We start from the raw sequence: 23154 nt of genomic DNA, 5'->3' as shown, positions 1-23154 counted from the left end.
TTCTGTATTTATTTATATAAGGGCTGTAGTTCCAAGCAATCAATTGGTGAAGATAATTATGAGAGGGAGAGGGGATAAGAGAATGTAACTCATTCAGACACTGATAACTTTGCACCAAACAGCTTCTTTATAAGTGGCATGAATAGGACAATATCGATAACATTAAAATATTTTTATAGCTGACGCGCTGTCTAATTCTGTCACTGTGAGATTCTCTTGCCACCGAAGTATCATCAAGGAAATTAGCTGTCAAAACTAATTTTCACTACGCTGTAATAACTGACTTGCTTTGTTTCACAAGAGTACTCCAACCCTCAATTTAATTGCCCTAAATATGAAGATTCACAGACCAGCCTCCACGACCACTGATGTGAGCATAATTAGAGATGTGTTATAATATTTAATTGTTCAATTATCTTTTGTCTAGACAACACAGACTTTGCGGCTCTGTGTATATCACCACACCACAGTGAAACACAATCAATAATTCAGAGGTGGGGATTTCTCACTGTAACTCAAACAGCGCATTTAAATCAAGCCCACCTAACATTCATATGAACACACTGATAGCACTTACAAAGCACTCATCTTCTAACACGCGCCGAGTACATTGAATCCTAATAAACTACCCGGCAATAAATCTCGCCAATGATTCCGCACCAGGGAAAAGGGGAAAATGAACCATCCATCAGAGAGGATGTTTACACATAAGGATGCCACGCTTTCATTAGTTAAAGGACCGTGTCACATTTCTCTGAAACAACCTCATTCTGCCTCACATAAATAAAGCAGGACGACTTCTGCTTTGTAGGGACATATGGCAACCATAAGGCACACAGCAAGTATCATAGAATCCCTACAGTGCAAAAGGAGGCCATTCGTCCCATCGAGTCTGCACTGAAAACAATCCCACCCAGGCCCTATTCCCCCGAACCCCACATATACCCCATTGAATGTTTTTAAGGCAAGGATAGATAAATTTTTGAACAGCAAAGGAATTAAGGGTTATGGTGAGTGGGTGGGTAAGTGGAGCTGACTCCACGAAAAGATCAGTCATAACGTTACTGAATGGCGGAGCAGGTTCAAGGAGCCAGATGGTCTACTCCTAATCCTATGTTTTTATATTATGTTTTCATATTTACCCTGCTAATCCCCCTGACACTAGGGTCAATTTATCATGGCCAATCAACGTAACCCACACATCTTTGGACTGTGGGAGGAAACCTGAGCATCCGGAGGAAAACCATGCAGATACAACGAAAAAGCGCAAACTTCACCCAAGCCGGGAATCGAACCCAAGCCCTTGGCGCTGTGAGGCAGCAGTGCTAACCACTGTGCCACCCTATTCGATTCCGGTCTTGTGCACATTCTGGATTTCAATCCATTCACTATTAGCCATTGTGCCTTTAGATGGCTGGCAAAGCTTGCGAATTCCCTCCCTAGACCCCGCTGCCTCTCTCTTTCTGCTCGTGAAACATTCCTTGAAACGTATACCTTCCACTTAGCTTCTATTCATCCATCTGAATCCGCTCGTGATTTTGTTTGACAAGTCTCCTGTGATGTGGTTTGGGCTATTTTAGGTTCTATTCAAATGCAAATGGTTGTTGTTAATGGCCATGAGTTCAGCAGGTCCAGAGAACCTTTTAGGATATTTACAATAATTACCAGTTTACTAATGAGAAGAATTCTGCTTCGTTTTACTTGTCAACACAGCCTTGAGAAGTATTGATTTCATACAATTCCTCGAAACTTGTCTCGTATTGAGCACAAAAATTATAGTTTTATCCGTCGAGGTTGCTCACTGGCAGTGAGGATACTTCAATTACAAGCAATAAAAGAACTAACTTCACAAAGTAAATCAAAAATAAATTAATTAAGAAACTTGATTACACCAACATTCAGGCTACACCCTGGGCCACACAAACTCCCCACAATCCCCATCTGTTTTCTATTTATGCCCGGTCAGCTGACCACCAGACCATTTTGCCATTGGTTACATTGACTACTGGGTCAGCTGACTGTCTCAGCATGTTATGACATCAAGTTAAAGTGGACCTTGTTTTGGCAAATGAGCTTGGCCAGGTGACTGAATGCACAGCGATTAGTACTGCTGCCTCTCAGCACCAGGGACCTGGGTTCAATTCCAGCCTTGGGTCGCTGTCTCTGTGGAGTCTGCATGTTCTCCCCATGCCTATGTGGGTTTGCTCCGGTTTCCTCCCACAGTCCAAAGATGTGCGGGCTAGGTTGATTGGCCATGCTGAATTGACCCGAGTATTAGGGAATTGGCAGGATAAATACATGGAGTTATGGGGATAGGGCCTGAGTGGGATTGTGGTTGGCACAGACTTGATGGGCCAAATGGCCTCCTTCTGCACTTTAGGGATTCTATGACCTTTCAGTGGGAGAGCATTTCGTGTTGGACCTTTACTCATTGCAGGTTCTGTAACCAGCAAAGCTTTGAGAGTGGGCAATGAAGCTTGTGCACAGATGCTGCAATATGACATCTCTGAACATCCTATAGTCTGACTGTGTCATCTTTCAGCATAATGAAGTATAATTTCCAGGTCAATTCAGCCAGCCAGCCCGGCCAGTGAAATATTCGACTCAGACACAGACCAAGTCAAATGCTGCCTTCAGCCAGCCAGCTGCCTTGGTGCCTTGGGGACATTGTGTATCTAAGCTGCAATGTATCTTGTGATTTCCCTGTAAATTTCCTGGAGCAGATTCCGACCCACACACGCTCCTAAGGAAAAATACTTACGATGATCACATCTGTGTCAACTGGTGACATTTCAACCACATTGGCTAAGTATGGCTCATCCTTCCATACAGGGCGGTTATCATTGATGTCAAGTAGAGTTATATTCACCTGAAACAGGTCACAAAACATCTCCAGTTAGCCAAGTATCAGCAACGCGCAAGAGACGATCCCTCGGTTATTTAAACCCCGCTGGAAATTATATTTAAATAGATCTCCCCTGATCTTCTGACGGGATAGGCTGTTGATCATTCTGAGATGCTTTAAACGTGACACTTTTTCTTTATTGTGAGTGGCCTCAACTGTTGTAAACTGATGTGGGAAAAGTTCCTCATCCTCTCCTCTCAATTCTGATCTTTAACCCGTCCTGCTTGGCATTCCTTTCCCAGGACACTGTTGCCAAATCGCGAGGATGAGTAAGTGTCCTGTCTCTGGACCTCAGACAACATTAGACCAAAGCAAGTCTTGAGGGAGAGAGAGAGAGAGACAGAGAGATAGAGAGCAACACAAGCCAATTTGCTCCCTGGCTTCTGCTTGCCTTGAAAGGGAGGCAAAGGCCTAGTGGTATTATTGCTAGACTATTAATCCAGAAACTCAGCTAACATTATGGGGACCCGGGTTCGAATCCCACCACGGTAGATGATGGAATTTGAATTCAATTTAAAAAACTGGAATTAAGGGTCAACTGATGACCATGAAACCACTGTTGGAAAAACCCGTCTGCTTCACTAATGTGAGTAAAGGGAAGGAAATCTGCCGTCCTTACCTGGTCTGGCATACATGTGACTCCAGAGCCACAGCAATGTGGTTGACTCTCAACTACTCTCTGAATAAAGGCAGCTGGGGATGGGCAATAAACGTTGGCCAGCCAGCGACGCCCATGTCCCACAAAAGAATTAAAAAAAATTGGGTATCGCATCAAACAGAACCCTGACCAGGATTACACCCCAGGATTGGGGTGGCACAGTGGCAATGTTAGCACTGCTGCCTCACAGTGCCAAGGACCTGAGTTCAATTCCAGCCTTGGGTGACTGTGTGGCGTCTGCATGTTCTCCCCGTGTCTGTGTGGGTTTTCTTCACTTGCTCTGGTTTCCTCCCACAGTCCAAAGATGTGCGGGTTAGGTTGATTGGCTGTGCTAAATTGTCCCTTAGTGTCAGAAGCATTAGGAGGGTAAATGCAAAGGGTTATGGGGCTAGGACCTGGGTGAAATTGTTGTTGGTGCAGGCTCGATGAGCCGAAAGGCCCCCTTCTGCACCATAGGAATTCCATGCTATGTTGGAAATTTCACCAGCTGTCTGGTAATTCAGACAATGGCTGATCTCTGTTTCACTGGGTTCAGTGGGATGAACACTGGCACAGGATAAAATCCACTCAGCTGCCCAGGCAGTAACTGGGCAAATGTTTAAAAATGACCAACTTGCCAGCACCCTCTCAAACCCACTCCGTCCTGTCAATGGGGACAGACTTGACATCCTGTCTCCCTCCAGCGCTGCACATCAACGCACTCATACTCCATTGGTCTGGGCTGCCCATCTTTGGGGCAGTGAACTAGGTTGTTTAATCTACACTGAATCAGTGATGCCCCAGGGGCTAATTTCAGTCTGGCTCAAGTTAGAATCATACCCTACAGTGCAGAAGGAGGCCAGTCGGCCCATCGAGACTGCTCTGACAACAATCCCACCAGGTCCTATGCCCAGAACCCTATATATTTACCCTGCTAATCCCCCTGACATTAGGGTCAATTTAGCATGTTCAAATGGATTAAATGGCTACCGTTAAAGAAACTGTAATGCCAAAGGTTCAAAATCAGTCACTTGTCTTTAGAAAATACATATTCAAATTGGGCAGCGGGTATAAGGAAATAAATTTGCACTGTGACCCAGAAAATCAAGGGAATCCTTCTGACCTTTAAGGACACTCTCTGATGTATTATGTTTGAACTGTGGAAGATTCAGGCCCAGTTACAGGGCTTCAGAAACCAGATATCCTGATACAGAAAGGTAGCAGTGCTTCCCTCTCACAGGTGCTGAGGCCCATTAGGGTTAAAGCAATACCCCTGCTGTGCATTTTGATGGTTAAGGTGGATATTGAAGGTGCAAAGTATTCAGGAGCAAAGACTGTTCTTGGTGCCCTGGCCAACATTCATTCCACAAACAGCTCCGCTACAGAATAACTGGCCCTTAACATCATTGCAGCCTCTTGTACATAAAAGGACATCTGCGTATTCTGGGGGCAACATTACCAAACAGGGTGAGACAAGGAAAGAACTCAAATTCCTGCAGAACTTTCACAATGCCCCAAAATACTTCACAACCAATGAAATATCTTTGAATTGGCCAGCATTATTGTCATGTAGGAAGTTGGCAACAAATTTATGATTGGCCAAGACACCCAAGGGGGAGTCTCTTGGTCTTCAAAATTGTGCCGTGGGATCTTTTATCTTTGCCTGAGGGAGCAGATGGGAGGTCTCATCTGAAAGATGGCACTCCCTCAAGGACCGCACGAGGGGATCCAGCCCAGATTCCATATTTTAGACCTGAGTGGGATCTAAACTCATGACCACATGACTCAGGACAAGGGTGTTGTGCCATGAGCCTAGGCTGAAACCACTCAGGACAAGGTACTGCCCAATGAGCCTAGGCTGAAACCACTCAGGACAAGGGTTTTGCCCAATGAGCCCAGGCTGCCACCTTAAAATAAGAGGGCTGTCCTGTGATTTAGTTGGGTGCCTCTGCCTTATTTTCCCTTGAGTAGGGAGTCATCACGTGCACAGCCAGGCTCCTTCTGCCACAGCCGAGTTGGAACAGTACAAAATGACTAATTGTGGGTGAGGTGTTTCAAGACATATCTGGGAGATGTAATGAGGTCCACGCCTCTCCTCGTTTCAATTGAGTTGAGAATAGCAACACCCATCAGTGACATGTTTGCTGTTTCTGGTTTACTTCTTGTCTCCAGCCTCAAGTTCTCTGGAAACATTCACCTATCTGTCTACACCTGTCCAAAAGACAGAACACCCTCAAAAAGACCTTGTGATTACCATCTTTTAAAAAAAATATCCAAAATCCTTCTCTGGCCCTTGCAGCAAAGTGCCCATGCTGTTGAGTGATCGTATCAACCCTGACAATCTCTGGAACACAGTAGCCCATGACAGGTGAGAGAAACGGCAGGAGAGGTTCTACAATATAATGACAGGAGACGATAGGATTCAAGTGCTTTATCACAACCTCACAATGGCTCCTGTGACAACAAACTTTAGTCAATTTCACTTCTGGTCTCTCTCCAGCGACTGAGTGCCAACGAGTGACGCACCTCATTCATCAGTTAAAAGAAAACCATTTGCGTGTCCATGTATAACTCCGTCAGCGCACATGTTAATTAGAGTGGGAGGGTTATCTACTCTCATTGTTCCATGGCAGAGGCCTGTACCGACAATTCCTTTATCAACAAACAAAACAGGAGGAAAAAGTTGGCAAGAGTTGTTTTGAAAAACCAAGCTTAACTTTAAGGGGAAAAAAGAGTGATGGGGAGGATTATCTGACAGCATCTTGTTAAAAACAATTGCCGAGATAGATGGGTAACATTGCTCCAGACTGATCACTTAATATGCCCTGCGTGTGCAGAATTACACACACTGGGATAAAATGAATAAGCTCTGAGCAAGATTGGAAGCTGGAAGCAGGGTCTCTCTGAAGGTCATGCGTGAGTGGTGATGGATCCCAGAGCCGGTGCTCCTCCAATTCAAAATACTGATGTAGAAATAAACAATATAGAAGAAAGAGCCCTTCATCAGAGCAATTTCTGGGATCTTGCTGTGCCACCCCTGGCTACACAATGACAGTTAGCCATAACTGTCATAACAAAAAGTGACCTGTGGGCTGTGGTGTGTGTGATGAGGAAGTCCTTGGATAAAAGCAGAATAATAGCAAACCCATGATAAGCACCATCAGTAAATGAGGAACACCTCTGACAGCAGCGAGGCGCAATATCCAGCCAGCTGTTGGACTGCCTGCAGATGTTAGTTGCTGCTTTTTATTGTTGTTGGCCTGGCATCTCCCAACTCGCAATGATGGGGGTGGTATAATCACTGGACTAGTAATCCCAGACTAATGCTTTGGGGATCTAGGGTTCGAATCCTACCATGGTAGATTAAAAGTCTAATAATGACCATGAAACCATTGTCGATTGTTGTAAAAACCCATCTGGTTCACTAATGCCCTTCTGGGAAGGAGATCCCTCATGCTTACCAGGTCTGACCCACATGATACTCCAGATCCAATGTGGTTGACTCTCAAACTGCCCCTGTGAAAGGGCCTGGCAAGCCCACTCAGTTCAAGGGAAATTATGGATGGACAACAAATACTGATCCAGTCTGCGATGCCCACATCCCGTGAGTGAATGGAAGAAAAATAGGTTCTGCAGGTGGAGGTTTGGTGGTTTTGTTAAGGCTGGGAGACTCAAAGAAGTGCATCTCCCTGAGCTTAATTTCCTTAGGGATAGCAGCCTGCAGCAGATTCTTGCACTGGGACAGATATTACAGCGTGGCCTTGAGCTTATTAACAATGCAGCTGTGCACTGGAAAAGTCCACCCCCGCCCTCCCTTCCTGAGTGTTTACAACAGCAGTGGAGATATGACTGTGTCACTCACGGTGGCTATGCCAGTTTTCTGATTGTTTGCGACGCCACCATCGACAGCCCGGACAATCAGGATATATTCAAATTTAGTTTCTCTGTCCAGGAGGGAGGTCGTGGTTATTTCCCCTACAAAAACAAACCATACAGAATATGACAACATTGCACCAAGAGTCAAACATTAATTACCAAGAAGAACCAAATAGTATTTCCTGAGAAAGGAGCTATCGGAACACGGCGGAGTTGAGATACGGTTCGGCTGTGGGACGATTGAATAGCAAGAACAGACCAGATGGGCTGAATGGCCTCCTCCTGTTCTTAGCTTTCACAACAAAGTATCATCCATGCAGTGCACACCATGTCAATTCTCTGCAAAGATGTAGCTCTTTTTAAATTTTTTTTTACTCTATTCTTAAAGTTACAAAGTGGGAAGTCTCACAACACCAGGTTAGTTCCACTCACCTGATGAAAGAGCAATGTTCTGAAAGCTTGTTCTACCAAATAAACCTGTTGGACTGTAACCTGGTGTTGTGAGACTTCTTACTGTGCCCACCCCAGTCCAATGCTGGCATCTTCACATTAAAATTACAAAGCCAATGTTCAGAATGGACCCAACAAACCAAGCGTTCCTGGCTTGTTCACTCCAAAAACCAACTGAATCCAATTCATGGTCCCCACAAGGGAGACAAACCAGTCCCAAGCTGACAAGATAAAGCATTGAATCCCATCTTGGGCTTGATCCTAGCCAAAAGACTGAGCTCTGTCATTCAATCTTTCCCTTCAATGTCGCAAAGTTTCATTGTTGCAGGTGGGCAGCACTGTGCTGAGGCCAATTCACTCAAGCTGTAGTCAGTGAGGGGTGGGCTGCAAAATTACCACGCTCTTGTCAGTTCTATGTCATAGAATCCCTACAGTGCAGAAGGAGGCCATTTGGCCCATCCTGTCTGCACCGTCCACAATCCCACCCCAGCCCTATTCCCGTAACCCCACATATTTATTCTGCTGATCACTCTGACTAAGGGTTACTTAACATGGCCAATCAACCTAACCCACACAATTTTGGACTGTGGGAGGCACTGGGCTGAATACCGCGGAACAAAGACACAGGTTGTCGAAGGTTTTCACCTTGTACGCATTGGAACAATTCACAAGAATACCAAATGTAAAGGGAATGACAATTTACTCTGCATGAGTGCTGATTGGTCGTAGAGTCATTGAGGTTTACAGCATGGAAACAAGCCCTTTGGCCCAACTTGTCCACACCGCCCTTTTTTTTAAACCCCTAAACTAATCCCAATTGCCCACATTTGGTCCATATCCCTCTATACCTATCAAACCCATGTAACTATCTAAATGCTTCTTAAAAGATAAAATTGTACCTACTCTATTACTACCTCTGGCAGCTTGTTCCAAACACTCCCCACCCTCTGTGTGAAAAATTGCCTCTTTGGAACTTTTGTATCTCTCCCCTCTCACCTTAAACCTATGCCCTCTAGTTTGAGACTCCCCTACTTCTGGGAAAAGATATTGACTATCTAGCTGATCTATGCCCCTCATTATTTTATAGCCCTTTATAAGGTCACCCCTCAGCCTCCTACACTCCAGAGGAAAAAGTCCCAGTCTATTCAGCCTCTCTTTATAACTCAATCCATCAAGTTCCGATAACATCCTAGTGAATCTTTTCTGCACTCTTTCTAGTTTAATAATATCCCTCCTATAATAGGGTGACCAGAATTGCACACAATATTCCAATTGTGGCCTTACCAATGTCTTGTACAACTTCAACAAGATGTCCCAACTCCTGTATTCAATGTTCTGACCAATGAAACCAAGCATGTCGAATGCCTTCTTCACCACTCTGTCCACCTGTGACTCCACTTTCAAGGAGCTATGAACATGTACCTCTAGATCTCTTTATTCTGTAACTCCCCCCAACGCCCTACCATTAACTGAGTAAGTCCTGCCCAGGTTCAATCTACCAAATGCATCACCTCTCATTTGTCTAAATTAAACTCCATCTGCCATTTGTCAGCCCACTGGCCCAATTGATCAAGATCCTGTTGCAATTGGAGATAACTTTCTTCACTGTCCACCATGCCACCAATCTTGGTGTCATCTGCAAATTTAATAACCGTGCCCCTATTCTCATCCAAATCATTAATATAAATGACAAACAACAGTGGGCCCAGCACTGATCCCTGAGGCACACCGCTGGCCTCCAGTTTGAAAAACAACTCTCTACAACTACTTGGTCAGCCAAGTGGACTCTGATTGGTCAGTCAAGTGGACTCTGATTGGTAGTGTTATTGCCATGGAGAATGCACCATCAGTCATCAGTTAACTAGTGCATTCTCCATGGCAACACCCCTCCCAATTCCAGCAAAGGTACGCCTTTTGTGTTCAACTTGGAGATAGACATGGGAAAAATATATTGTTATATTTGGTGGCGAGGTGGCACAGTGGTTAGCACTGCTGCCTCACAGCGCCAGGGACTTGGGTTCAATTCCAGTCTCAGGTGTCTGCCTATGTGGAGTTTGCACATTCTCCCCGGATCTGCATGGGTTTCCTCTGGGTGCTCCGGTTTCTTCTCAGTCCAAAGATGTGTAGGTTGGGTGCTTTGGCCATGGTAAATTGCCATTAATGTCCAAAGATATGTAGGTTAGGGGGATTAACGGGTTAAATGTGAGCAGTTATGGGGATAGGGTAGGTAAATAGCCTGGGTAATGCTCTACTGGAGAGTTGGTGCAGACTCAATGGGCCGAATGGCCACCCCCTGCACTATAGGGATTTTATGAACCTTGAATATCAGGGTGTCTCTCTCATTCTTCACAGCTGAGGCCAAAAGGATAGAAAAGCACATTAGCCACCGGCCTGTAGGAGTTACCAGAAAGATGGTATATTCAGACATCAGCCAAACAGCCTGCAGCTGGGAGCGTGGATTGAGTGCCACATGCTGGTCTGGAGGCTACAGAGTGGGTGCCAGTCACCATATTTTCAGCGGGTTGCTTGTGGAAATGCAGTATTGACACCAGTACAACTCAAGGTGGATGATGAGGAGGAGCTTTGTGAATGAGGAAAAGGAGAGACAGAAGTAGCCTTTTCCAAAGAGGCAAATCAGGTTTACTTCCTGTCATTTCCACTCTTCAAACAGTAAGCTCGCTCAGCGGGTCTGTAGTTGACCTTTTGGCCAGGACGGGATTAGTCGCTCATTTCTGCGAAGGTGGGTGATAGTCTACCTGAGCGGGTGTTGATGCGGAATTGTGACGACCCCTCCAGGGAGTAAATTATTGACTCCTGGCCGTACTCTCGCGATTGATCCAAATCAGAGGCTGTTACGAACAATACTGTGGCTCCTGAGAGAGAGAGAGAGAGAGAAGCAGAATGGGATCACATGAATGTATGTGAATGTTGGACAGGAGAGAGCCAGATTGAGCCTGTCCCATGCTGGGATCAGTATGGTTAAAGACATGTTACGCTAGACTCCATATGCAGGTTCTCTGTTGCTTGTGTGGGGATCGGAATTTGCCAGTTTGGAGCGGGCCCTGACCCAAATCATAGGGTAAGAAGTCTCACAACACCAGGTTAAAGTCTAACAGGTTTATTTGGTAGTAAACACCACTAACTTTTGGCATTTACTATCAAATAAACCTGTTGGGCTTTAATGTGGTGTTGTGAGACTTCTTACTGTGTTTACCCCAGTCCAACGCCGACATCTCCACATCAAATCATTGGGTCCAGATATTGTTATAAAGGAGTTCAGGTGTAACCCCCAGAGGGGCTGCATGGGGGGAGTGGGGGAAGGAATTTCACACTAACATCTTGCTCTCCTCTGTGGGGCGATTGGGGGAAAAAGAAGAGGTTCACTGAGAACAGCTCAAGAGGATCAAGTATGAGAGAGGGACTGAAACGGAGTGAGAATGCAAGAGACACATACAGATCAAAAGAGCGAGAGAAACATGCAGAGAGACAGCAAGAGAGTGAGCAAGTGCGAGACCGAGAGGGCAAGGACATGCGAGAGCACGCAGGAGAGACAGAGGGCAAGACGGAGAGGGCAACGGTGGGGGGGGGGGGGGGGGGGGCGTGAGGATGGTGGTGGTGGCAGGCATGCACCAGGTTGGGATGGCGGGGGGGGGGGGGTGATTTGGATGTGCCAGGGTGAGGGACAGCTGAAGAGAGAAAGAGGCAGAGGTTCTAAACTAACTCTCCCAATTCAACATCGCTACTTTTGGAGTTGTACTTCTTATGAGCTTAGTTAGGATGGACAGCACAGAGGGAATGCTGGATGAGTCTGTCAGGGAGAAAGTTAGAGCAGAGATGATGTTGGGGGAGATGAAGATGGTTGGGAGGAGACTCGTTAGAAACAGAAACAAGATAAATCATTTGGGCAGAATGGCCTGTTCCTGTGTTGTAAAAACTTAGTGATTCAGTCAATATCTTCCTGATCCAGAATGTACACTAAGTGTGTGAATCCCTGCGTTAAACTCAGTCCTGGTGGATGTGATCTCTAACAGCTACAGGACAGCCAGAATATCAATACCCCAATAGCCTCACCTGCGATGATATTTTCGGAGACTGCGATGATATAGGAAGACTGGCTGAAAGTGGGAGAATTGTCATTTTCATCCTGCAAGACAGACAGGAATGGATTAATTAAACAAGTTAAATTTTTATCTGAAACCACACCTAATAAACACCAAAACATTTTAAAATCGGAGTGGACCACTTGGCCCATCCAGCCTGTTCCACCATTCAAAAAGATCATGGCTGATCTTTCACCTCAGTTTCACTCACCCAACCTACCCCATGTAGAATCATAGAATCCCCGTAACGGAGCACAAGGCCATTCAGCCCATCGAGTCTGCCCCAACAACAATCCCACCCAGGCTCTATCCCCGTAACCTCTCATATTTATCCTGCTAATCCCCCTGACGCTAAGGGGTAATTTATCATGGCCAATCCACCTAACTTGCATATCTTTGGAATGTGGGAAGAAACCAGAGCACCTGGAGGAAACCCATGCAGACACAGGGAAAATGTGCAAGCCTGAGCCTGGAATTGAACCTGGGTCCCTGGCGTTGTGAGGCAGCAGTGCTAACTCAATTCTCTCCCTTATTTCTAACAGGAGGACTTCCTTATGATTTGACTCCGCATCAGGTGAGGTTACTCAGAGAGGAGGTCTCCATGGCACCCAGAGGACATTCTAATCTGCCCTGATAATGAATCACGTTGAGAAAGCTGGAAGCTGTCTGTGAATTTTCAAATGTCTCCACTTTCTCAGAAGGCTAAGGAAATTTAGCACATCCACCATAACTCTCATTAATTTTGACAGATGCCCATAGCAACCTTTCTGGTTGTATTACAGCTTGGTACGGCTACTGTTCTGCCCAAGACTGCAAGAAACTACAAAGTGTTGTGAATGTAGCCCAATCCATCACGCAAACCAGCCTCCCAGCCACTGACTCTGTCTACACTTCCTGCTGCCTTGGCGAAGCAGCCAGCAGAATCAAGGACCCCATACACCCCGGACATTCTCTCTTCCATCTCCTTATGTCAGAAAAATAGATACAGAAGTCTGAGGTCACGTACCAATTGACTCAAGAACAGTTTTTTCCCTGCTGCTGTCAAACATTTGAATGGACCTACCATATATTAAGTTGATCTTTCTCTACACCCTAACTATGACTGTAACATTACATTCTGCACTCTCTCATTTCCTTCTCTAGGAATGACATGTTTTGTCTGTATAGAGCACAAGAAACAATACTTTTCACTGCATGTTAATACATGTGGCAATAATAAATCAAATCAAATCTCCTGTGAAATAGAAGTGAGTTACACAATGTGCGTGAGGGTGAAGGGTGGGGTTGCAGAAGAGGATAAGGGGACTTACCTCCCTGCTAAAAGGCATGTGGTGGCACAATGTTTAGCACTGCTGCCTCACAGCTCCAGGGACCCGGGTTTGATTCTCGGCTTGGGTCTCTGTCTGTGTGGAGTTTACACATTCTCCCCATATCTGCGTGGGTTTCCTTTAGGTGCTCCAGCTTCCTCCCACAGTCCAAAGATGTGCGGGTTAGGTGGGATCGGCCATGCTAAATTATCGCTTAGTGTCCTGGGATGCATAGGTTAGCGGAATTCACGGGTTAAATGTATGGGGTTATGGGGATAGGCCTAGGTGGGATCGTTGTTGGTGCAGACCTGATGGGCCAAATGGACTCCTTCTGTAGTGTAGGGATTCTGTGATTCGATGAAAAGGAGATGGGATCAAACAGAGGGGGGCAAAATGAGAATTGGTGAACAATACGATAGTGACTGGGTAAGAACTTTCTTTCCTCTGTCCTGCATGCAGATAATTTTTATCTCTTTCCGTGACAAACCAGAGTTACATAAATAAATAAACATTCACACCTCCCAGAGGGCTAGGCAGTGTTCATCTTTATGGTCCATCTGTTTAACAGACGGATTTTTATAACAAGGCCAAGAAATAAATTAAACTGAAGTAAATAATAAAGTAAGTTGCATCTAATGAATATCTAACAGAAATTAGAGGTAATAAATGGCTTTCCCTACATAAGCAGCATTAAATTTGTGACTTTTATTCAGTACCATCCTCGTAACTTGAATAATGTCCTCTCGGGTGCAGTACAACGCTGATTTAGGATCATCCTGGGTCCAGATATTAACTACCTATTCATGGAAAAGGTTTCGTCGTACTATTCACAGCTTGACCAGTGCCTTGGCCAACATTCCTCCCTTAACAGCAACAGCTCTGACATAGAATCCCTACAGTACAGAAGGGGGCCATTCAGCCCCATCAAATCTGTACCGACCACAATCCCACCCAGGCCCTCTTCCCTGAACCCCCACATATTTACCCTGCTAATCTCACTACAATTTTGGCAACCAATCTAACCCGCACATTTTTTTTTGGACTGTGGGAGGAAACCCACGCAGACTCAGGGAGAACGTGCAAACTCCACACAGTCAATGACCCGAGGCTGGAACTGAACCCAGGTCCCTGGCGCTGTGAGACAGCAGTGCTAACCACTGTGCCGCCCAGGTTAATTGACCACACAATCCACTGCATTTTGGAAGGTCTAATATAGATAGGAAATATACAGTAAATGGCAGAACCCTTATGAGTATTGATAGGCAGAGGGATCTGGGCGTACAGGTACACAGGTCATTGAAAGTGGCAATGCAAGTAGAGAAGGTAGGCAAGAAGGCAGATGGCATGCTTGCCTTCATCGGCCTGGGCACTGAGTTTAAAAATTGGCAAGTCATGTTGCAGCTTTATAGAACCTTAGTTAGGCTGCACTTGGAATATAGTGTTCAATTCTGGTCGCCACACTACCAGAAGGATGTGGAGGCTTTGGAGAAGGTACAGAAAGGATTTACCAGGATGTTGCCTGGTATGGAGGGCATTAGCTACGAGGAAAGGTTGGGGAAACTTGGTTTGTTCTCATTGGAACGGCTCAGGTTGAGGGGCGACCTGATAGAAGTCTACAAGATTATGAGGGGCATGGACAGAGTGGTTAATCTGAAGCTTTTTCCCCAAGGTGGAAGAGTCAATTAGTAGGGGGCACAGGTTTAAGGCGCGAGGGGCAATATTTAGAGGAGATGAACGAGGTAAATTTTTTTTACACAGAGGGTGATGGGTGCCTAGAACTCGCTGCTGGAGGTGGTAGTGGAAACAGATACGAGAGTGAGTTTTAAGGGATATCTGGACAAGTACATGAATAGGATGGGAATAAAGGGATACAGTCCCCAGAAGGGTAAGGGGTTTTAATTCAGTTGGGCAGCATAGTTGGTGCAGGCTTGGAGGGCCGAAGGGCCTGTTTTTGTGCTGTAATTTTCTTTGACCTTTGATCTTTGATATCTGTGGGGCTTTGTAAGAATCGCCATGGAGATTTTGTTGACATATTGGCAGTGAGGGAGCAACTAAATGCAAGGGAAATGCACTGCTGGCTGTGTTCAGATAAACTTGCTATTCTGGCTCTTGGGATCTTTTAAGTTTATTTATTAGTGTCACAAGTCAGGCTGACATTAACACTGCAATGATGTTACTGTGAAAATTCCCCAGTTGCCACACTCCTGTTTGGGTACACTGAGGGAGAATTTAGCACGGCCAACACACCTAACCAGCATGAATTTCAGACCTTGGGAAGAAACTAGGGCACCCGGAGTAAACCCACACAGGCATGGGGAGAATGTGCAGACTCCACACAGTGACCCAAGCCGGGAATCGAACCCAGATCCCTGGCTCTGTGAGGCAGCAGTGCTAACCACTGTGCCATCTTCCTGAGATTCTGAGGCACATTGAACATAATATAGAGCTAGATAAATAATCACATGTTGAACTCCCCTGATGTCTCAGCTTCCGAGGGAGCGCTCTACTGTCAGAGATTCCAGCTTTGAGAAGAGATATGGAACTAACGTGGACCTTAACAATCTCAGAATCCCTACAGTGCAGGAGGAGACCATTCAGTCCATTGAGTCCACACCAACTCTCAAACAGATCAACTTACCCAGGCCCACCCCATGCCCTATTCATGTAACCCCACCAATTTACCCCACTAATTCACCCAACCTTCTTAGGGGCAAGTTAGCTTCGCCAAACCACCTAACCTGCACATCTTTGGAGTGTGGGAGGAAACCCACACAGACACAGGGAGAATGTGCAAACTCTACACAGGCAACCAAGACCAGAATTGAACCCAGGTCTCTGGCTGTGAGACAGCAGTGCTAGCTACTGTGCCACTGTGCTGCTCTGTAGTACGACGCAAAGACAGACAATTGAGAGTTCTTCTTGAAGTCTTGGTGAATATTTATCCCTCGGCCAACATCACAGTATAAAAACTTCGGATTATCACTGCTGTGTGAGTGCTTGCTGCTTCTAAATTCACTGCAACCTAATACACATCGTAAAGGTGACTGCCCTTCAAATGTGAGGCGCTCTGTGCACCCTGAGGTTGCAAAAGGAGCTATCTAAATGCAGGTCTGCTGTTGGGTTGCCACAAACCAGTACAGCCAGAGCAGTAACAGGCTGGGAATGTATTCAGAGCGTCAGTACCAGAGCTCAGAGAGTCTGCGCTGTCCCATGAAGATCTACATTGAACGCCTTAATTTATAAAATGAATCCTACAAAATCCACTTCAGACAGTAATGGCCCCCTTGGAGAGAGAGTGAAAAAAGCTCCCCACTTAACTGCTAACTGAGGCTCAGGAATGAGCACAAGTAATTCTTAACCTGCATTTATTCTAATGAAAACCTGCTATTTCTTCATCGGCTTCAGATAGCGAGGCTGTAAATACACTTCCCCAATCTAACAGCTCGAGATTCTGGGTTTAAAGATGATGACAATTAAAGTTGTACATTAACAATACAATTCGCTATTTCATGGACTGTTAGAGAGTGAAATTGATGTGTCTACCACCTCACCACAGCGCCAACAGCGGATTCTGCTGTGCCAAAGAAAGGACCATGTGACTATCATGGACTGCATTGGGCAGAGGCTATTCTAATTCAGCAATGTATTCACAGCTGAGGACGTTCTCATCTCTGAAATCAATACCGTTAACCCCTTTCCTTCAAACACGCTGATTGTTTTGTGAACGGTCACCCACTGAGGAATTCGTCTCTGGAAACAGCTGTCACTTTAGAAGGTTGGAAGAGGCAGAACAGGGGTTAGCACCGCTGCTTCTCAGGTTCGATCCCCGGCTTGGGTCACTGTCTGTGTGGAGTTTGCACATTCTCCCCGTTTCTGCGTGGGTTTCGTCCGGTTTCCTCCCACAATCGGAAAGACGTGCTGGTTAGGAGCATTGACCCGAACAGGCACCAGAGTGTGGTGACGGGGGGAGTTTCACAGTAACTTCATTGCAGTGTTAATGTAAGCCTTACTTGCTACACGAATAAATAATCTTTACCTTTAACTCGTGCTCACTTTCAGCCAGGCCACTAGAGGGCGTGATTACTGTGTGCCAACTTTACAAAGTCAGGTCCCACTAGAAATTTGGACACAGGAGATTCTCACAAGCCAATGTGGTGGGGATTAGTGGTGGTGGTAAGGGGTGTGGGGGGGGGGGGGCGGAGAGGAGGAGAGTGCATGAGTTTAAAGTAGAGAGTAAATTACACCAGTATTTCCTAATCCAATTATCACCCTACACCTATCCCCCCTTGACCTGAATGACACACTTGGATTTGACTGCCCATAAACCATGGCTCATATGAAAAGGCAGGAACAGGCCATTCAGCCCCTCCAGCCTATTCTTCCATTCAATAAGATCATGGATGATCAGCTTGTGTTGGGTTACACATTCCCATCTACCCCAGATAAACTCTGATTCCCTTGCCTAACGAGACTACCTCCACCTTAAAAAATATTTAGTGACCTCTGCCTCCATCGCCTTCTGAAGCAAGGAGTCCCAAAGTCCGAAGAACGTAAGAACATAAGAACTAGGAGCAGGAGTAGGCCATCTGGCCCCTCAAGGCTGCTCCACCATTCAGTAAGATCATGGCTGATTTTTTCATGGACCCAGCCCCACTTACCCACCTGCTCACCATAACCCTTAATTCCTTTACTGTTCAAAAATGTATCAATCCTTGCCTTAACAAAATTTAGTGAGATAGCCTCAATTGCTTCACTGGACAGGAAATTCCACAGATTCCTTTGGGTGAAGAACCTTTTGGGTGAAGAAGTTCCTCCTCAACTCAGTCCTAAATCTGCTCCCCCCTATCTTGAGGCTATGCCCCCTAGTTGTTTCAACTGCCAGTGGAAACAACTTCCCTGCTTCTATCTACTCCCTTCATAACCTTATGTTTCTATACGATCTCCCCTCATTTTTCTGAATTCCAACGAGTATAGCCAGTCTCTCCTCATACGTCACACAACCCACTGAGAAAAAAATTCTTCCAATCTCTGTCCTACAAGGACGATCCCTAATGTTAAAACAATGCCCTCTAGTTCTCTTACCCAAAAGAGGAAACATCCTTCCCATGTCCACTTTGTTAAAATTTGATTGAGGTATGTAAGATCCTCAACAGCCAATCTAAACTCCATTGAGAACAAGGCCAACTTATCTTTCCTCAGTTGATAGCACACTTGTCTTGGAGTCCAGTTGTGCGTTCATGACCCTACATTCATTCCAGTGCAGTTCTGAGGCAGTGCTGCACTGTCAGATGTGCTGTCTTGTTGATGTTAAGCTGAGATCCTCACAGGTGGGCACAAGAGATCGGAGGAGATGTCCTGGTGCACTGGCCAATATTTCACTGTCCATCAACAATGCTAAATTAGATCATCTGGTCACTGACACATTGTTGTATGGCACCTTACTGTAGATAGAGAAGCTGCTGTGTTCCCTATAACAGTTCTTCAAAAACACCATAAGATATACGAGCATAATTCTGCCACGTGGCGCATCGAATCTGCTCTGCCACTCAACCATGGCTGATAAGTCTCTCAATTCCATTCTGCCTTTTCCCTGTAACCTTTGATCCCCTTACCAATCAAGAACTTAGCTATCTCTGTCTTGAACACACTCAATGACTTGGCCTTCTCTGTGGCAATGAATTCACCAATCTCTGGCTAAAAGAATTCCTCCTCATCTGGGTTCTAAAGGGTTGTCCCTTTACTCCAAGGCTGTGCCCTCGGATCCTAGTCTCGCTTATGAATGGAAACATCTTCCCCACGTCCACTCTATCCAGGCCTTTCAGTGTCCTGGTGATTCACAGGTGTTGGCAAAGAAACATTGACTGAAAAGGTTGACGAAGAAGAACGCTGGGATCGCCTGAGATTGTGATGTGAAAGGTGCTAGATCTCGTGTTGGGTTACACATTCCCCCACGTGTGCTGTGAAAATGGTGTCCCACACGTGTGTCGGCTGGAAGAGCCGCACATTAGTGGTTTAGATTGTTTTACCTTGGTCAGGCCATTGACCAATGGGACTTGGAGCTGAAGGCCAAGGTCCCCATGCGCCCACACAAAAAGGGAAAACTCAAAAAGGGCACAAAAACCCTGGGAGAAGTGAGAGAGAGACTTAAAAAAACACAAGTGGGAGGACAGGAAGAAGTTAAAAACAAGGTTACCACTGAGGGAGGAAAACAAGGAAAACAGGAGGTGTGTCTCAATATTTCTTTTACAATATAGTGGTGTGCCATGATATATAAAAGATTGGGTACAAGGTTGCAGATTAGGATTATGTCCACTGGAGTTTAGAAGAGTAAGAGTGGATCACATAGAAACTTATAAAATTCTAACAGGGTTAGACAGGGTGGATTCAGAAAGAATGTTCCTGATGGTGGGGGGAGTCCAGAATTAGGGGTCATAGTTTGAGGATAAGGGGTAAACCTTTTATAACTGAGGTGAGGGGAAATTTCTTCACCCAGAGGGTGGGGAATGTGTGGAATTCACTCCCACAGAAAGTAGATGAGGCCAAAACATTATCTGATTTCAAGAAGAAATTTGGTATAGCTCATGGGGCTAAAGGGATCAAGAGATAAGGGGGGAAGGAGGGAATCAGGATATTGAATTCAATGATCAGCCATGATCAAAACGAATGGCACAGCAGACTGGAAGGGCTGAATGGCCTACTCCTGCTTCCAGTTTCTATGTTTTTATGAGTTTTTGCACTCGATAAATGTAAATCATTCAATGTTCAAGACCAAGAGACATCAGTGCAGATCAAAACGAACGCAAGCAACATCCTCCAGCCTCCCCATCAGCCAATTAAACAACTTGTCCAAATAAGTCAACGTAACCAGGAATATCCTTCTCAGTTTTGTACATCTCCATTTTCAGTGCAGTGCTCGCCACTCACAAGTCCGTACACTTTCATATCCAACAACATCAAGTGAATTTTGTCTTTGAAGATACTTGGTCAATTCCCTTTACTGCTGAATCTTTTAAGGCAAATTTAATGAAACAAGAGCTGCCCATTGCTGCTAACCATTGTGACAGGTCGGTGAACGGGCTGTCCGATTTTACCCTCAGCAAACACAGCCTGGCAAAAACGTCGCCAGTTTGACAACTCAATCAAATTGCTTTAAGTATCAGAGAACAAGTTCAGCAATAACCCCAAGCTGAAGACAGACACTGAATGAGGAAGGCCATTCTGTCCATCTAGGAGACATCCATCCCGAAGCTCCCTTCATTGTAATAGAGAGGTTTCTTAAATGATGCTCAGGTTCCAAGTGAATGCAAGGAGTTCACTAAGACGTTGGGACAGGTCAAGGCCATTCAGTCCCTTGAACCAGCTCTGCCATTCAATGAGACAGGCTGATCTATGACCTAGTTCCATGCACCTGCCTCCCCCTCCATATCCTTTGATGCAATTAGGTAACAAAAAAAATCTCTCAAAGTTTACAAATTGATCTAGCACCAATTGCTGCAGAATCTGTACAGTGCAGAGGAGGCCTTTCAGCCAATCGAGTCTGCACTGACTCTCTGACAGAATATCTTACCCATGCCCTATCCCCCCAACCCCACGCATCTTGGGCCGCCAAAGGGCCAATTTAGCACGGTTAATCCGCCCATCCTGCACATCTTGGCGCACTAAGGGGCAATTCAACATGACCAATCTACCTAACATGAACATTTTGGGACACTAAGGGGTAATTTAGCATTGCCGATCCACCTAACTTGCATATCTTGAGACACTGAGGAGCAATTTAGCATGGCCAATCCATCTAACCTGCACATCCTGGGACTCTAAGGGGCAATTTAGCATAGCCATTTCATATAACCTTCACATCTTTGACTGTTGGAGGAAACCGGAGCACCCGGAGGAAACGCACAGAGTCGCGGAGAGAATGTGCAAACTCCGCATAGTCACTACCAAGACCAGAGTTGAACACAGGTCCCTGGTGCTGTGAGGCAGCAGTGCTAACCACCGTGCTGCCCTATACAGAGGAGAGTTCTAAACTCCAGCCACACACTGCGTTAAAGCATTTCACTCCTTGAAAGAGCAGAAGAGCTTTGGTGTCCAGCTCTGAACACCAACCATTCTCAGCACTGCTTGCAAGAGGAGCTTCGAAATTAGTATTCCAACACACAGTGCTTCTCTCGGCCTTATTTTCTAAGGGCTTTTTTTTCAGACAGAAAATAGCAGCAAACTGAAGCTGGGAAGACTAATCCTCGACTTTCTCTCACTGACTGGGGCAGCATGAACTGATTAATGACCTGCAGAGGCTGAAGGAACAACACACTATTTTTGATAAGACTGGGCTGGAGTCTTCAAACACAAGAGTTTAAAACTCTGCTGGGGATTTGATTCTTGAGTGCCTGCAGTGCTGCAGGATATACAGCTGGGAAGCTTCGCTCATCCAGTGCAGACAAACCAAGCTCTTAGCCAGCTAAGAGCTCTTCCATGTCCCAAATGTGGTTTTATTGATTTATATAAAACAACTCAGAGATAAATCAACAAAATTACAACATACAACGATACAGTGCCTTTGATGTAGAAAAATGTCCAAAAGGTGCTTGAAAGAAGGTCAGTACGACAAAAAAAAGGACAGCAAGTTAACAAAGGCAGCATGGCGGCACTGTGGTTAGCACTGCTGCCTCATAGCGCCAGGGACCTGAGTTCAATTCCGGCCTCAGGTCACTGTCTGTGCGGAGTCTGCACATTCTCCCCTGTGTCTGCGTGGGTTTCCTCTGGGTGCTCCAGTTTCCTCCCACAATCCAAACGTGTGTAGGTTAGGTGGATTGGCCGTGCTAAATTGCTCCTAGTGTCCAACCGTGGCGAGGTTAGATGGATTAGCCATGGGAAGTGTGTGAGGGTTATGGGGATGGGAGGGTGGGGGAGAGGGCCTGGGTAAGATGCTGTGTCAGACAGTCGGTGCAGAACAGATGGGATTTTTACGATTCTATGAGAAAGGCCGTTAGAATTGGTCGTGGGGGGTAGCGGTGGTGATAGATGGTGGTCAGAATCGCAAGTTTAGTCAATGGGTGAATGGTAAAGGACATAGAACTGTAGAATCTCTACAGTGCTGAAAGAGGCCATTCAGCCCATCGAGTCTGCACTGACTCTCCATGGCAGCTGGTGGAATTTAAAATTTAATCAGTAAACAAAAAAATAAAGGAATTTGAAAACCAGCCTCAGCAATAGCTTCAAAAAAACTACTGATAACTGCAAAAACCCACCTGGTTCACTAATACCCCTTAGAGTAGGAATAAAGAACAAAGAACAGTACCAGCACAGGAACAGGCCCTTCAGCCCTCCAAGCCTGTGTTGATCATGATGCCTGCCTAAACTAAAACTGTATGCACTCACAGAGTCCGTATCCTTCCATTCCCATCCTATTCATGTATTTGTCTAGCTGCCCCTTAAATGCCGCTATTGTACCTGCTCCCACCCCCTCCCGGGGCAGTGCGTTCCAAACATTCACCACCCTCTGTGTAAAAAACTTGCATTGTAATTCTGCTCTAAACTTCTCCCCCTGCACCTTAAACCTATGTCCCCGAGTTCTACCCTAGGAAAGAGCATCTGACCATCCACTCTGTCCATGCCACCCATAATCTTATAAACCTCTATCAGGTCACCCCTCAAGCTCTACTGTTCCAGTGAGAACAAACCGAGTTTATCCAATCTCTCCTCGTAGCTAATACCCTCCAGACCAGGCAACATCCTGGTAAACCTCTTCTGTACCTTTTCCAAAGCACCCACATCCAACCTGCCGTCTTTACCTGGCCTACATGTGACTCCAGACCCACAGCAACGTAGTTGAGCCTGAACTACCCTCTGGGATGGTCCTCACAATCCATTCAGTTTCAA

The 23154-nt window shown here is 45.7% G+C and overlaps 1 protein-coding gene across 1 annotated transcript in view; it reads right to left on the bottom strand.

The window, feature by feature from the left end:
• The window catches only part of cdh23 (cadherin-related 23), a 767458-nt gene that overhangs the window by 288991 nt on the left and 455313 nt on the right, over window positions 1-23154 (bottom strand). The window contains exons 18-21 of the mRNA XM_080215942.1: window positions 11940-12012; window positions 10625-10741; window positions 7405-7517; window positions 2762-2869 (exon numbers count right to left, since the gene is read on the bottom strand). Of these exons, the coding sequence (XP_080072068.1) occupies window positions 2762-2869; window positions 7405-7517; window positions 10625-10741; window positions 11940-12012 (411 nt within the window). The remainder of the gene's footprint in view (window positions 1-2761; window positions 2870-7404; window positions 7518-10624; window positions 10742-11939; window positions 12013-23154) is intronic.

This window comes from Carcharhinus amblyrhynchos, chromosome 31 (assembly GCF_965287045.1).
Source record: "Carcharhinus amblyrhynchos chromosome 31, sCarAmb.v2.hapA, whole genome shotgun sequence".
In the NCBI taxonomy this organism is placed as follows: domain Eukaryota; kingdom Metazoa; phylum Chordata; class Chondrichthyes; order Carcharhiniformes; family Carcharhinidae; genus Carcharhinus; species Carcharhinus amblyrhynchos.
The sequence above is the reverse complement of the archived record's forward strand: the minus strand, read 5'-3'. Positions and strand labels throughout refer to the sequence as shown.